General features: G+C 38.2%; 2 protein-coding genes and 2 non-coding genes across 6 annotated transcripts; 2 read left to right on the forward strand and 2 right to left on the reverse strand.

Annotated features, from left to right (window-relative positions):
• The first annotated feature begins 1415 nt into the window (after nt 1-1415).
• Nucleotides 1416-5870, forward strand: LOC140782993 (uncharacterized). Of its 3 annotated transcripts, XM_073129931.1 has the most exons (9): nt 1583-1735; nt 2814-2849; nt 2958-3245; nt 3722-3839; nt 3962-4277; nt 4404-4476; nt 4978-5068; nt 5145-5224; nt 5433-5870. In XM_073129931.1, exons 1-9 carry the CDS (start codon nt 1688-1690, stop codon nt 5574-5576), a joined length of 1194 nt encoding a protein of 397 aa, XP_072986032.1. In that variant the 5' UTR covers nt 1583-1687; the 3' UTR covers nt 5577-5870. The 3 variants fall into 3 exon arrangements, with proteins under 3 accessions (XP_072986030.1, XP_072986032.1, XP_072986031.1); XM_073129929.1 differs by having other exon boundaries at nt 1416-1735; nt 2814-3245; XM_073129930.1 differs by lacking the exon at nt 1583-1735 and adding an exon at nt 1894-2005 and having other exon boundaries at nt 2814-3245.
• Nucleotides 5871-6176: 306 nt separating this feature from the next.
• LOC140781984 (uncharacterized) lies at nt 6177-10534 on the reverse strand. The gene is made up of 7 exons (XM_073128298.1): nt 10467-10534; nt 7757-9668; nt 7392-7661; nt 7186-7266; nt 6609-6720; nt 6445-6511; nt 6177-6343 (listed from the first exon to the last, which is right to left on the reverse strand). The coding sequence occupies exons 2-7, from the start codon at nt 9581-9583 to the stop codon at nt 6316-6318; spliced, it is 2385 nt and encodes a 794-aa protein (XP_072984399.1). The 5' UTR covers nt 9584-9668; nt 10467-10534; the 3' UTR covers nt 6177-6315.
• Nucleotides 10535-10638: 104 nt separating this feature from the next.
• On the forward strand, nt 10639-10710 carry TRNAP-UGG (transfer RNA proline (anticodon UGG)). The gene has a single exon. It is a non-coding gene; the product is annotated as a tRNA-Pro (tRNA).
• An 814-nt stretch (nt 10711-11524) lies between these two features.
• Nucleotides 11525-11596, reverse strand: TRNAP-AGG (transfer RNA proline (anticodon AGG)). The gene has a single exon. It is a non-coding gene; the product is annotated as a tRNA-Pro (tRNA).
• Nucleotides 11597-13554: the final 1958 nt, after the last annotated feature.

Consider the following 13554-nt stretch of genomic DNA (forward strand, 5'->3'; position numbering starts at 1 on the left):
GATGAGTAATGGCACTTCCGTAGTTATCCTCCGAATCAGCGGGGGAAGTGGCAGCGCTGCCAGGCTGTCCTTGCCGATGTCCACGCACGTGACTCGCACGAGAGAGGTCAGCGTCACCAAAACAGGCCACCAACAAGGATCCATGAAGTGAGGAAGTTCCTAGATCCCGTCACTGTAGGGTAAGCTCACCTCCTTTATTTTAAATTATTAGAAAGAAAAAAAAATTTCTAGACATTAGGTACTAATATTTGGAACTAAATATTTTAAATTATTAGAATTGGAGTCCGAAACTATTAACATTTTCTCTCTTAAAAAAAATAGCTGTTGTTAGTGCCTCGAACTCGCAACCGACGTAGGACCTGATCACTGATAGGTGGTCGGGCCTTGTCAATATTCTAATATTGCTTTGGGTTAAAGTATAAACTTGTATGTGGACTTGCTGCACAAAACGTTGGTTTATGATTTCATGGCCTTATTACTCCATAGGATTATTATTTATTTGTACAAAAGTATATCCAACGGTCAATAGACCTCGTGGATCCCAGAGGTTTTATATTGGTCACTCAGATCCTCTCTCAAATAGAAGTTCAAAATCTACGTCAGAGAAAGAAGGAAGAAAATAAAAGGCCGTGCATTTGGATTCGAAAGAAAGAGTCAAATTCATGTGAGTAGAAATATTTTACTTTACATGCGTTTTGAACTAAAATTAATAATATTAATACTTTTACATCTCTATATATTTTATTTTGTATCACTAAGTTATCTTAAACTTTATCTCTGAATATATATTTATTTAATAGAAATAAACTCTTTTAAATTATCTCTGAACTAAGATTTTAATAATAATATTTATATTTATAATTTAATAAAAAATGCAGAAAAAGCACAGTAATATATCGAACCTTAGAATACATTACTATAATATGAATATTTTGTAAGAAGAATATTGTTAATAGCAACGCCTCCTCGACTATATATAAATTTGTAACTAAAAAGCTCACATTGCATACTAATGTTAAAAGGCATCGGTTTAATTAGATGGGGGCGAATTTATATGGGAGCACAGGATACTTTTCTTTGTCTATTTTTGGATAACTTTGTGGTGGAATTATATGTGTTTGTGGTTGATCTAACATTGGTTTTATTTTAGATTGCGTGTTTCGCTTAGTTTTGTTGTTGATATATTTGACTTTACTAGTTGGAAATAGGGAGATATGCAGGATGTGATCGGCTGTGGACTGAAAAAGGTTTTAAGTGTTCTTGTTTTCTAGTGATATTATTTAATATTTTAATGAAACATGACTTTTTGTCTTTTGTTATTTAAAAAATATATATCTTAATTCAGTCGTATCTAGAAAAGATAATAGATTGCAACACCTGTCGTTTATAATAATTTTCTTCTTCGATTCAAAATTGCTTCAAAGTTAATGGAGCAAATATTCTCTCTCTCTCTCTCTCTCTTTTTTTTTTTTTTATAAAAAATTGTGTTTATAATTTATTGAAATTATATGTGTTTCCAAGCAGGTTATTAGTTATTTACTCCGTTACTTCTTTGTCATCCATCGCATTAATTAATCCGTTCTTTTTCCGACAATGGCATTAATCTATAGCCGTTAGCTTTTTCGTCGTCGCTGCTCGAGAGCATTGGCTTCACTTCCTTCGCTCACTCTTTTTCGCTGGTGAGATAATGGAAGGCGAGCCCTCGTCCTCTTCCTCCGGCTGTCAACACAAAGAGGTTGTTCTTTGCTCTTCGATCCAAACTTTACTTTCCTCTTTCTGTTGAATTCGTCTATGATTTGACTTCATCTCTTCCGTTTTGATTGTTTGTGAGGAAGAGTTAAGAGAAACGGTTGATGATTGCATGATCTCTTGGTAACTGTCTGGCTTGCAAACCAAATTAGCCGATTTTTCATACTGTAGAAGTGATTTTGGGTGAATTTGATCAGCAGCGTAGTGTACTTCTTGGGGGAATTATTGCTGCTGTGATCTTCTAGGGTTCTAAGAAGTAAGAACAATTGCTGATCTGATCATTTAGTATATTTGTGCTAGCATTCTGCGTGCATGTTGTGGTATTTGTTGATTCTGAGAGTGACAAGAGCAATCTACACTCGTAAAATAGTTCACTCGAATGGGATGGTTTATTAAGTCTTTCAGTGATACCGCTCTGATGACTGGTTCTTGATGATGCTGTATTTGTTGCTGAGAATGATGGAATGGTTTCTTTTATGTGATTCGTAAGTTGTGATCCGCTGACAAATCCTGCTGAAAGATTCAGATGAATGCGACATCTGGGTAGTGTGTTTTTGGGAGGAGCAGGTGGGTCTGAAAGGAGCGAAAATTTTGCAGGGTTCTAGAACAGTTGGAGCTGTTTCCTCTCTTCCCACTTAGTTATTTCTGTAGATTTGTGTGACAGGTTGCGCTAGGTGTTGATTTTTGGGAGCAGGACAGCCATTTTATGAGTCATAGCTTGATAATCTACACTGCAGAGCGCAAAAGTAACTGGGTTGTTAGGATGGTTTATTTTTATTTCTCAATAAGTGCTCGATAAGCAAGATGACTAGTGGAAATTCTATTCCATGGCATTCTTATCCTCTGTTCATGCATATTCATTATATCCATGTAATGCAAATGGCCAATATAATTAACTTGATAACTATTTCTTATCCACAAAATTATAATTTATAAGTTGATCTTTTGGGTCCCTTAGATTGAGATATGACAACTGATCTTCAGTTTTTATCCACTATGGGTCTAATTCATTTGAAGTTACTAATGACAAACTTGGAGATAACTTTGAGATGATTTTTGTCCAGGTTGAACATCAAATCCTACAAAGCATAAATGAACGAGTTATGCTTCTGAACCCTACGGAGAGAGCTGCTACAAGCTCCACTCTTCAAATACCTTCTAGACTTGTCAATATTAGTATCACTAAACCTAGAGATTGTCTGATCCAGCAACAAAGTTCTTCCAAGGGAAGTTCGTCAAATGGAGGTTTTTCTCGTGGACTGAGCTTCAAAAATAAGACAGACATTCTTGATAGTGAGAGAAGCTCTCTTCTAAATCCAGAACTTTCTGCAAAACAAGAGAGTAGGGAAGGTCCAGAAAATGCAGTGATTACAAATTTAGTTGCTGCGTTATCATGGAAAAGATGTGCATCTCTTCCTGCTGCACCAGCATCAACGTTGTCTCCTACATCTTACTCGACAAAGGAGAAAACATTGCCTGACCAGACCATGTCTCAGGTAATTTCTCTATTCTATGACAGCTAATTCCACTTGATTGGTTCCACTTAGTTGTATATCATGTTGCTTAACGTTGACTTCATATCTCAAGTATCTTCTACATAGTTGTCTCTTCATTTTATAGCTCGGCTTGCAATTCAGAGTTCCTGTTCTTCCCTGCAACAATGCTGGCTCCCTCCTGCTGGAACACATTTAAAAGATCTATTCAATAGCATCCTATGCTATGACATTACTTTACTTGTGTATGACTGGCATTCTCACTTCACTCTTTTTATCGAAATTTTATGACCAACATTCTCACTTTACTGTTTTTATCGAATTTTGGCATTATCTTTCTTCACCTTATGTAAAATTTGATGTACTTTTTAATTCTCTTGTATTATTTTCCCTGTGCACTTAGTATCAGTGTTATGATTTGTCTCACTATATTTGAGAATGAATTAAACTAATTCTGTTTTATGAAAAAATAAATGCAGAGACGATCAGTTTCGACAAAAGTTTCACGGTCCTTATCAGTTCCAGCTCGAAACATTATTGTTATGAGGTCTGGCTCTTTCCCTAGTGGAAAGCAGCTTGCAGTTGAAGATCCTCAAGGTAGTAATAAAGGAAATGGTGTTTCCTCTATTTGATGTGCATTATGTGTTAAAACGATCATTTCCTTGCTCCACGTCGTTTTCTTCAGTTGAAGCTTACAGCATTATATTTTTCAAAGGCAGGTCAATTAAGTGTTGGACAGATGGATGTTGACGATGAGGAGATTCCTGAAGAAGAAGCAGTTTGCAGAATTTGCTTAGTGGGGTTAAATGAAGGAGGGAATTGGCTTAAGATGGAATGCAGTTGCAAAGGTGCTCTAAGGCTCACACATGAAGAGTGTGCAGTGAAGTGGTTTAGCATAAGAGGCAACAAGAAATGTGAAGTCTGTGGTCAAGAGGTTCTTAATTTACCAGTAACACTGTTACGAGTGCAAAATTCTGATCAATTGGGAAACGGTCAGCAAAATCCAGGACAGAACTCAAATTTGCCATTCCCCAGGTAGGAATTACACATAGTGCCATTGAAAAAACTGCATCTCTTACAAAGTTGGAGACGAAGTTAATTTAAAAATTGCAATATTTTGAGAGGTATTGCCTTCTCAAACAACAAAATCTTTTCTGGCAGGACCTGGCATGATGTGGTTGTGCTGGCATTGATCAGCACGATGTGCTATTTCTTCTTCCTAGAGCAGCTTCTGGTATGGTTGGTTACTATGTAATTGTGAAAGAACTCCAAAAGATAGAATGATCATCTGAAGCTAGAAGTAGGGTTATTATAAATGCATAGTTCAACGACATATCTAATATGAATGTCTACCATATGGTAAATAAATAAGTTCCTATGAACTTTGGTAACTAGATATTTCGTATAACTAATACATTGAGTTTAAAGAATCTATAACATGTAGAATTGAGCTTGGGTATCATCAGCTCATTGCAAATATGTTGGAGACTAGACAAAATTGTAAAAACCACGAGTAATGTTTTATGCCTATCTCTCTGAGTGTCTGTGAGCATGTCATACATGTACATGCTTGTGTACTTTTTACATTTGGTGGTGATTTGCTATGTCGATTATTAGATGATATGCAGATTATTGTTCATACCCTAGAAAACTAGAAATTATACATGATTCTTGTACGTTTTACTCATTCTATCTGTTAATTTTGTTTTCATAATATGAACCTAATATAATGTAGGTTAATGATATGAGATCTCATGCCATTGCGGTTGCTGCACCATTTTCCTTGACACTTGGCCTGTTGGGATCAGTATTATCTGTAATTCTAGGTAATAAAGTTCATGAATTGGAATTATTGATCTTCATTAACTCTATGATTTTACTTAATTTTTTTTGTTAATGCAGCAAGCAGGGAGTATGCTTGGGCTTATTCAGCCTTTCAGTTCTCACTGGTGGTCATATTCCTCCATCTCTTTTACTCTGTGGTGAGTGGCTTGATAACATATCATGAACTAGGAAGGTGTAACAGTTCTCTCTTGTACGCTATAATGAACGATTCTGACTACTGGAAATAAAGGTTCAAGTCCCTCAAAACAGAGTCAGCAGAAAAGCCATTCTATACGAGTTTTTCAATCATTTATTTGCACAATCACCTCTTTCTCTATATTAACACTTCTTCCCTCTGCTCTGCAGCTTCAATTAAAAGCCGTTCTTGCAATTATATTTGCATCTTTTGCGGGATTTGGAATTGGAATGGGGATCAATGCATTATGTCTCCAATTTTTTGCTTGGAGGACTCAAACTATCCAAGCACAGGTTAATGCAAACCCAGCTTAGAAGAAAGCAAAGTTCGTATCACATGATCCTAAATTGGAGAACGATTTAAATCATTTACAGCCTCCATTATATCACCATGGCTCCTCGGAGGCAAAGTTGCTTGGGGTTGCCATCCAAACAAGCAACTTCTATGCTTCTGCCAAGGAGCTGTTCACTATACTTGGTGTAAAACAGGGCTTTTAATTCTCAGTTGTTGCTTGAATCTGCTTATCTTAGTAGTCCTATGTGTATCTTGTACATTGTCCTGTTCTTCTGTGGTATGGTTCTATACTAGATTCTAAAACCTCTGCAACAGCTATTCACACACATCCCTCGACGTTAATCTTTGTGTTAGCATACCTTAGCACTGATCCTTGAGAAAGAATTCAGTATGGATACAGGAAAAATGCTGCAGATATTATTCTATGATCAGCTTTACTACTATACTCATAAGAGGACCAAACAATTTCATCTTGTTATACATATTGGAGGAATTGCTGACATTAGCACCAATTTCATCCATCAAACATTTCAACACCAGCAAAAGCTTCAAAATTTTTACTAGTTTTCATGGACATGTGAATTTTAATAAGCAGCTTAGAGAGACTCGAAGGATGAAAGAAATTATATGCGATTAGTTACAACAACAGCAAAAAAAAATATCCCTCCTCTGTCCTCTTGCATCCCTACTATATTACAAAATTTATATGCACAGCCACAAAGTATAGTGATTCCCCACTGGCATATTGACCAGGTCCGCTTAATGAAGTCCAGCAAATAGACGGTGTCTGCACAGTGGTGAGAAAACAATACGAGGACAAAATAACAGCCAACAAGATCAGATCTAACCAAACAAAGAGAAGGAAAAAGAAAATTCTGTGTGACATACCTCTGGAACTCCAGTTTCTGGATAACGATACCATTCAGTAAGAGCTCTGAATTGAAGGCTTCTATTCCTGCAGTTTAATTCATAGATATATTTAGCTCTTTGACTCTCAAGAGACATGAATCTGGCCCGTCTGGACATTAGTTGGAAGTAAATAAAAAAACTACCTTTCTTGAGGAGTGGTAGGCAGATCTCATAGTCTTCTTCACATGAAATGATGAATATATTATCTGGTGCAATTTTGCCTGGCATTGCAGCTCTGCTGTTCCTTTCCAGTGGCTAATGAAATATAAGACTTATTTAAACATCTATAAGTCGTGATGAAAACGACCATATATCTGACTATCTGAGGTACATTAGATATGTAAGTGACCTCACCATGAAATGTTCTGCCATATTTAGGTTCAACATTTCCTTTTTTAATTCTCGTGATTTTAGATGAGAAGCAGAACTTGCAAGTTAATATATCACAATAAGAATACATCACTCCTGGACTTGATTCTAACATGCAGTTAGCATCTTCTTGGAGATACATTGAATTTCTATTATGCACTAAATTAAATTGTTAGCATTGAGAAGGACAAAAGATTATCGTACTGCACAAATAAAGCATTTGAATTATTATCTACTATCTTTTACTTAAGGTGCAGTTATAATGATTAATAAGCCACACATCACATATACACAAAAATGAGGTCTATATTTACTATATGCTAGATAAAAGGTGAGGGATATGGTCAGTACCTGGCCATGAGCTGCCTTGACTAAGCTTATGAGGAGCTCACGATCAGGTTTAGCTTTTGGAGTAATCAAGACCCGCCTACCCTACATTGAATTTGAGAGAAGAGGGAGATGCACTATAAGACATTAATTAGTAAATAATGCAGTTTGCCAACAGGATACCTTGTATTCTCAGTCGACTGATGAATTATACAAGGATTGCTAATAACCTGCAACAGATGATAACGGCGTGCTTGACATAGTGAAACAGGCATGCTGAAGCCAATCTCCTTTTCCTTAACTAAATCCCTCAGTATGTAGCATTTTTCATCAATGAAATAACTAGCCTGTCTACAGCTTTCAAGCCACATACATGTCACGACTGGTTTACCCATAGCTATTGCTTCCAACATGTTCCTTGTGCGTGCAAACTTGTCTGCTATAAAATGTGTAGCCTCTGAAATAGATGAGACGACTGGAGCTCCAAAGCGTGCTAAAATCTATCAATTAGGCAATCATTGTTACCATATGCCAACAGTTAGTTTAAGACTATATTGTGAGACAAGCAATGCCAAGTGGAAACAATATAATTTACCTTCCTCTGTTGCTTGATTATCTGTTGGTCCAGATGTTGGCTGAATAGAACGCGAACTCGTGTCATATCTTTCTTTCTTCGTCTATCAATCAGCCAATTTGAAACTTCTTCCTTCCTTTCTAGCATTAGTAGCTCTCTGGAACCTGATGCTTTTGCGGGTACCTGAACTCTACAGGTTGGCAAAACTCTGTTTATTTCTCTCAATGGCTCTGGACATGTTAAACTAGATTGTTGAACTTTATCTTTAACATTTTCTTTGTTGACATGTTCAATATTAGATGATTCTGCAAGGTGATTGGATTTTGACACTTCTTTTAGAAGTACTTCACTAGTAACAAGTGCCAAAGTATCACTAGAAGAATCAGTTGAGCCAGCTGCAGAAATTTGGGACTTTGTCAAGGTTGATCTTCTTTTCCTTTTGGCTTTATCAAGAATATCAGCAAGGCTTCCTTTAGCATTGACCAATAGTGATTGATTGTTCATGTTGCAGTCAACAGTTGAGTTGCCTAGGGTCAACGCATGTGTTCGCTTAACTTTGAGGTGGCTGAAAGGACCTTCTGTGAGAGAAGGGCTACTATGTTCCTTCAAACTCTTACACTTCTTATCTGGTACTTGAGAATAACTGGCAATATTCATTTCAAGTCCAATAATTCTATTTGAACCTTTGGAGGAAGAGCTTCTTTTGGAACTAAGGACATCACACAACTTTGCAGAAGGGGTGGTGTGCTCTATCATTTTAATTTTTGGAATTCTTTTGTCCATTCGGACAAAGCAAGCTTCTGCTTTTGTCTGCTCAGAAAATCCATTTGGATGTCTTGCTAAACTCCCCCTCACTTTTGTTTTCTCTGCTGCATTACTTAGTTTCTTCCTGACTATTGAGTTGTCCAAATGTGATGTAGTGCCTTCTAAGTCATGACAAGAGGGAACCATCTTTTCAAGTAAAACATGAACTGAAGAAGCTTCTTTGGTGCAATTCTTACTTAAAATTTGATCATTTGGATGTGCGTCCTCTCTCAGTACATGATTTATAGAAGGACCATGAAACAAGGTCTCCATGGCTTCAGCTGCTATTTGAGTATTAGGCCCGACATCATCTGTGCCATATATGTCCTCTAAAACATCAGTTGCTTCAGTTTGCTGCTCTAGATATATCAAACTCGACTGATCATCCATATGCTTCTGTACTTCCTCTTTTTCAGCTTCAGACATGTTTGGCTTTTCACTTCTGAGACTTTCTGATAATAAGGTTGAGCTTGAGCAAGTTGAGCTATTTGGCCTTGGATAAATTTTAAGGTTTCTAGCCTCCTTGTCTCCACTTTTATCACATGCACCTCCAATAATTAGGCTCTGTGATTGCAGAGCCTTCCCTCTGTTCTCAGAGGAAAAATCATTTATTCTGCTGAAGACAGTACCTCCTGCCTCGTCCTCGAGACCATCAACCCAATCAAAAATTCTCGCCTTTCGAATTGAGCAACTGCGGTCAGCCCTACTAGCTAAGCATTGAGCTACTTTAGCACTTAAAATGGAAGCTGAGTTCTTCACTGTTACTTTGCTGGTGCTAACTTCTTGAGAAGAATCGGTATCATTTTCTGACAGCAGCTTATCCACAACACCCATTGCATTGGCCTGAGAAAACTCACTAGGCTGTTGAGACCCAAGATAGTTTATTCCTCCAGAATGTGGTAGATCAGAATATATATTTCCAAGCCTTGCATAATATGGTATGCTAGGATGCACATGACTATAGAAGTCTTGCGAACATCTATGGGGGCTATCAACTTTGTGATCCAGGTCAAATTTATCTTCCTCAGTGGATTGTGTATCCATTGCAATAACTTTATCGATAGTCTTTGAAATCCAACACCTTCTTGAATTTTTTTGGAATCATCAACACCGAGAGAAAATTCCTTTCCTAGTGAATTACCTCAAGCATCAAATTGTGAAGCAAATGAAAGAAATATAGAGTTTAGAGGTCCATACTCACAAGCTCCTTTGTAAAGAATGCAAAACTAAAGAGAGTGCCTACTGAGGGAGATCATTTTCCTCTAAGTGATATATATTTGCATGAATTTCCATGGCTTCAATATCACAAGGAAGAGAGAAAAAGAAGATACAGAGGCGATAAACGTTACAGGTCGATAGGATTAGATAGGCAAAAACTGCCACAAAAATTGACGCAGGAAAAACATGATTCATGAAATGGAAGAATGAACATTTTGCTTTAAACTTTGACGGAAAATCGAAAATAAGATAGAATGTGTTAGATGACTGCAAGCATAAGCTGACAACGTAACAAATGTGTCACTTTTATATAATATTTGAGTTCTTAAGCCTACTGATAGAGAAAGTATTTCTTCCCTATTTTAGCCATGCACCAAAGTAAAAAAAATAAAAAAAATTCTAAAGAATTTCTTTAAAATGGCCATAATACATGAGATGCTTGATTAATATCAGTGGAATAAACAGATCGCCCCTACCAAGAACAATAAAAAAAAGAGGTTCAATCTCTAATATTTATTGCCGGAATAAAGAAACCATTTTTGGGCAACAATAGCATACTCAAATCTAATAACTCGTTGGGGTTTTTTTCTTTCACATTCCTCATTTCGATGAGAAGTAAGCTAGTGATTCAAACTGGTTCAAGAATGATCAAAGGAGAGACTTCTGTGAATCGAGGAGGAAGAAGTCGAAGAGGCGTTTACGGTCTTACCTGGAGGAGGTGAATCGAGAACAAAACTCGTGCTTCTTTCTTCGTCCAGGGAGGCGAATCGACTTGGGTTTTGATTGAAGTGGGAACAAAGTTGGAGGGAAAAACTTCATTGTAATTCGCGGGCTTTAAAAAATATTGAATATAGAAACTTTTAACACATCAAATCTATCCAGGGCATTTGGTCTAGTGGTATGATTCTCGCTTTGGGTGCGAGAGGTCCCGAGTTCGATTCTCGGAATGCCCCCTCGAAAAAGGGCCAAATCAATTTTTTAGAGAGAGAGAGAGAGGACATTTTTATTCATCTAATTTTGTTACTGAAGTTTTTGAATTTTTTTCTAATAAATTTTTACTTTTAAAGAAGTGAAAAACATACGAAGGTTAAAATATAATTAACACTGAAATCTATTTTAATTCAGGCTACTTCAAACTATCTAATAAAATTTAATTAAGTTTAAACTATTTAAAGAAGTGAAATTTTTTCTTCTAAACTATCCTCCTTGTGTGTTAATTCTTTTGTAACTTTTTCTCGCTTGTAAAGTTGGGCCATTGTTCGATGCACTACTGCCATGTTTGATGAAGTGTGCGCACTTCGCGAGGCGCTTGAACAAGCTAAGAGCTTGGCTATTCAGAGACTCTCGATGGAGTCTAATTCGCTCAAACTTATAAGCGCCCTCAAAACCAACAAGGGGGACAAAAGCATGAAGAATGTGTTCACTGACATCTGTCATCTCCTCGGTACCTTTAATAATATTAAACTGACCCATGTACTTAGAAAAGCAAATGATGCCGCTAACTGGCTGGCAAATCATGTTAGGAAAACTTCTTCTACTTTTACTTGGGAAGACTCAGAGATGCCTGAGTTAACCTCTATTTTATGTTCTGATGTTGCCAGCACCCTACACGTGTGAGGCACCAATTTGTAACCTTTTTGGGGGCACCTCACCCTCTGATTAATGCAATTTAATTATTAAGAAAAAAGGTAGATGTCCATGAAAAACATGTAATGTTTGTTAATATGTGGACTTTGAAGAGCCGAAAAAAGGAAAATAAACTTAATTGGGGCATTCCGAGAATTGAACTCGGGACCTCTCGCACCCTAAGCGAGAATCATACCACTAGACCAAATGCCCATTTATATTCCAAAAATAAAATTTATTATATTCGTTCAAAGTCCGGTAGGTGCTTTATATTAATTTTAACAACCAAACGAACCATCAGTTGAGTAAGCTTCTCTTAGCTTTCACGTGGATCATCTTGCAGGCAAGTGAAGAAGAGAGAGAGAGAGAGAGAACGAGTATTTAGTTTTGAAAAAATAAATTGGATGAATTGGGTTAGGTACGGTGTGATTCGGGCTAAGGCACAGTGTTAGTTAATTAATTCCCTAACCCAATATCTAGGTAGATAAATTAAGAATGTCTTTAGACATGCATGCATAAAGAATACAAGTTTTTTTTTTTTTTTAACAACATTGCTTCAGGTAACGTTAATTTCTGGTGATATATATATATATATATATACAAAGTAACCTTAAATTGAACAAATGATTTTATAACAGCACGGTCCAAAAATTGTTGTCTGATTAATTACTTTGTCACAAATTAATCTTGACAAACTAATTAACAAACAGCTTTACGACAACATGAATGCAAGTAAAGTCCACACACACACACATATATATATATATATATATAAACAACTCTATTAATCATTCTATCAGACTCCGTCACTCCAACAAGGAGAGTTCTGCCCGCCGTACCATTTAAAAGGATCGATAATTGAGGTCGTGGAACCAAAGACTCCTCCTCCTCCATCGCAAGTAGGCGGATTAGTGCTATCGACATTGTTGAGCTGATCCCCAGTTTCCGAGACCGTCGGATTCCAACTACTTCCGCCGGTGGTATTATTGGCGGGGCCGACGTCGCCCGACTTGGCGTGCTCGAGTGAATTCTCGTCTAAATCCTCCAACAAAGTGGCATTCAGAAAGGCCTCAAACTCCGCTGCCTCGAAGTCGTAGCCGTCATCGACGAATTCATGGTCCGCAGAGGATTCGAGCGGCAATGCTGCCTCCGTGGATGGTGCCGGAGGCAATGCCGGCGTCGTCATGCCACACTCCGTGCTGCACTCGATGTCGGCGGCGGCGTAAATGTCTCTAGTAGAAGTCGTCGGCACGGGCACTGGCTCCATAATTGATATCGGCGTCGATATTTGGTATTCAGTGCTGCACTTCTCCGAAGTGATCAAAGCCGTCGGAGAACACACCATATTCGCGAAGTCGGCGGCGTAGATGTCTCTAGAAGCCGTCGAAGAACGCACCATATTCGCGAAGTCGGCGGCGTCAATGTGGATGTCCGCGGTAGAAGCGGCCGGTTTAGTGTCTGAAGCCTCTGCAGGGAAGCCAAGACTCGGTGTTTGATCCCGAGGTCTTTTTCTGCTGGACGAAATCGCCTGAGCACTCTTCTTAATCAAACACAGCACTGGTTCAATATGCTGCATGCAAACATTATCCAGTAATTATAAATTCAACTGCATGCAGAAAAGAAGGTAAGGATAAAAAAATTTTAAGAAATAAAATTTTGAAATCCATACCTGCCGGGTTGTGCCAGAAGGAAGCTCGTATTCGTACATGACCCACCCGGTGCTCTTCTTCCTCTTCTTGTTAGGTCGATCGGTATCCTCCTCAGAGAGGCAAAAGCAAAGCATCTGTTTGTACCCAATAACACGACCGTTTATTTCTTCGATCACCGGATTCTTCTTTTCAGGAAACCAGGTGCCGGAACCCGCGCGGCGGCTCACGTAGGCGGACTTCTGACGCTGGTGCGTTCGGTGCGAGAAGAAGTAGCCCATCTCCTCATCCTCGCCGACTAGATTCCATGGCTCCGTGGAGTACACCTCGGCGCCAACGACGGCGTCGCTGCAAGGAAGAGCATCGTTTCTGACCCAGTTGCGGAGATAGTGGTCGATGAGCTCCGCGTCGGTGGGGTTGAATCTGAATCCGCAAGGAAGGCTAGCTTCGACGGATGGAGGCCTTCCTCCGTGCATTATGGAAGAAAGGAAGGAAGGAATGAAGAGAGAGAGCTCGATCGGAGAG

The sequence above is a fragment of the Typha latifolia genome, chromosome 2 (genome assembly GCF_019914945.1).
Source record: "Typha latifolia isolate L0001 chromosome 2, TyphaL0001v2, whole genome shotgun sequence".
NCBI lineage: Eukaryota > Viridiplantae > Streptophyta > Magnoliopsida > Poales > Typhaceae > Typha > Typha latifolia.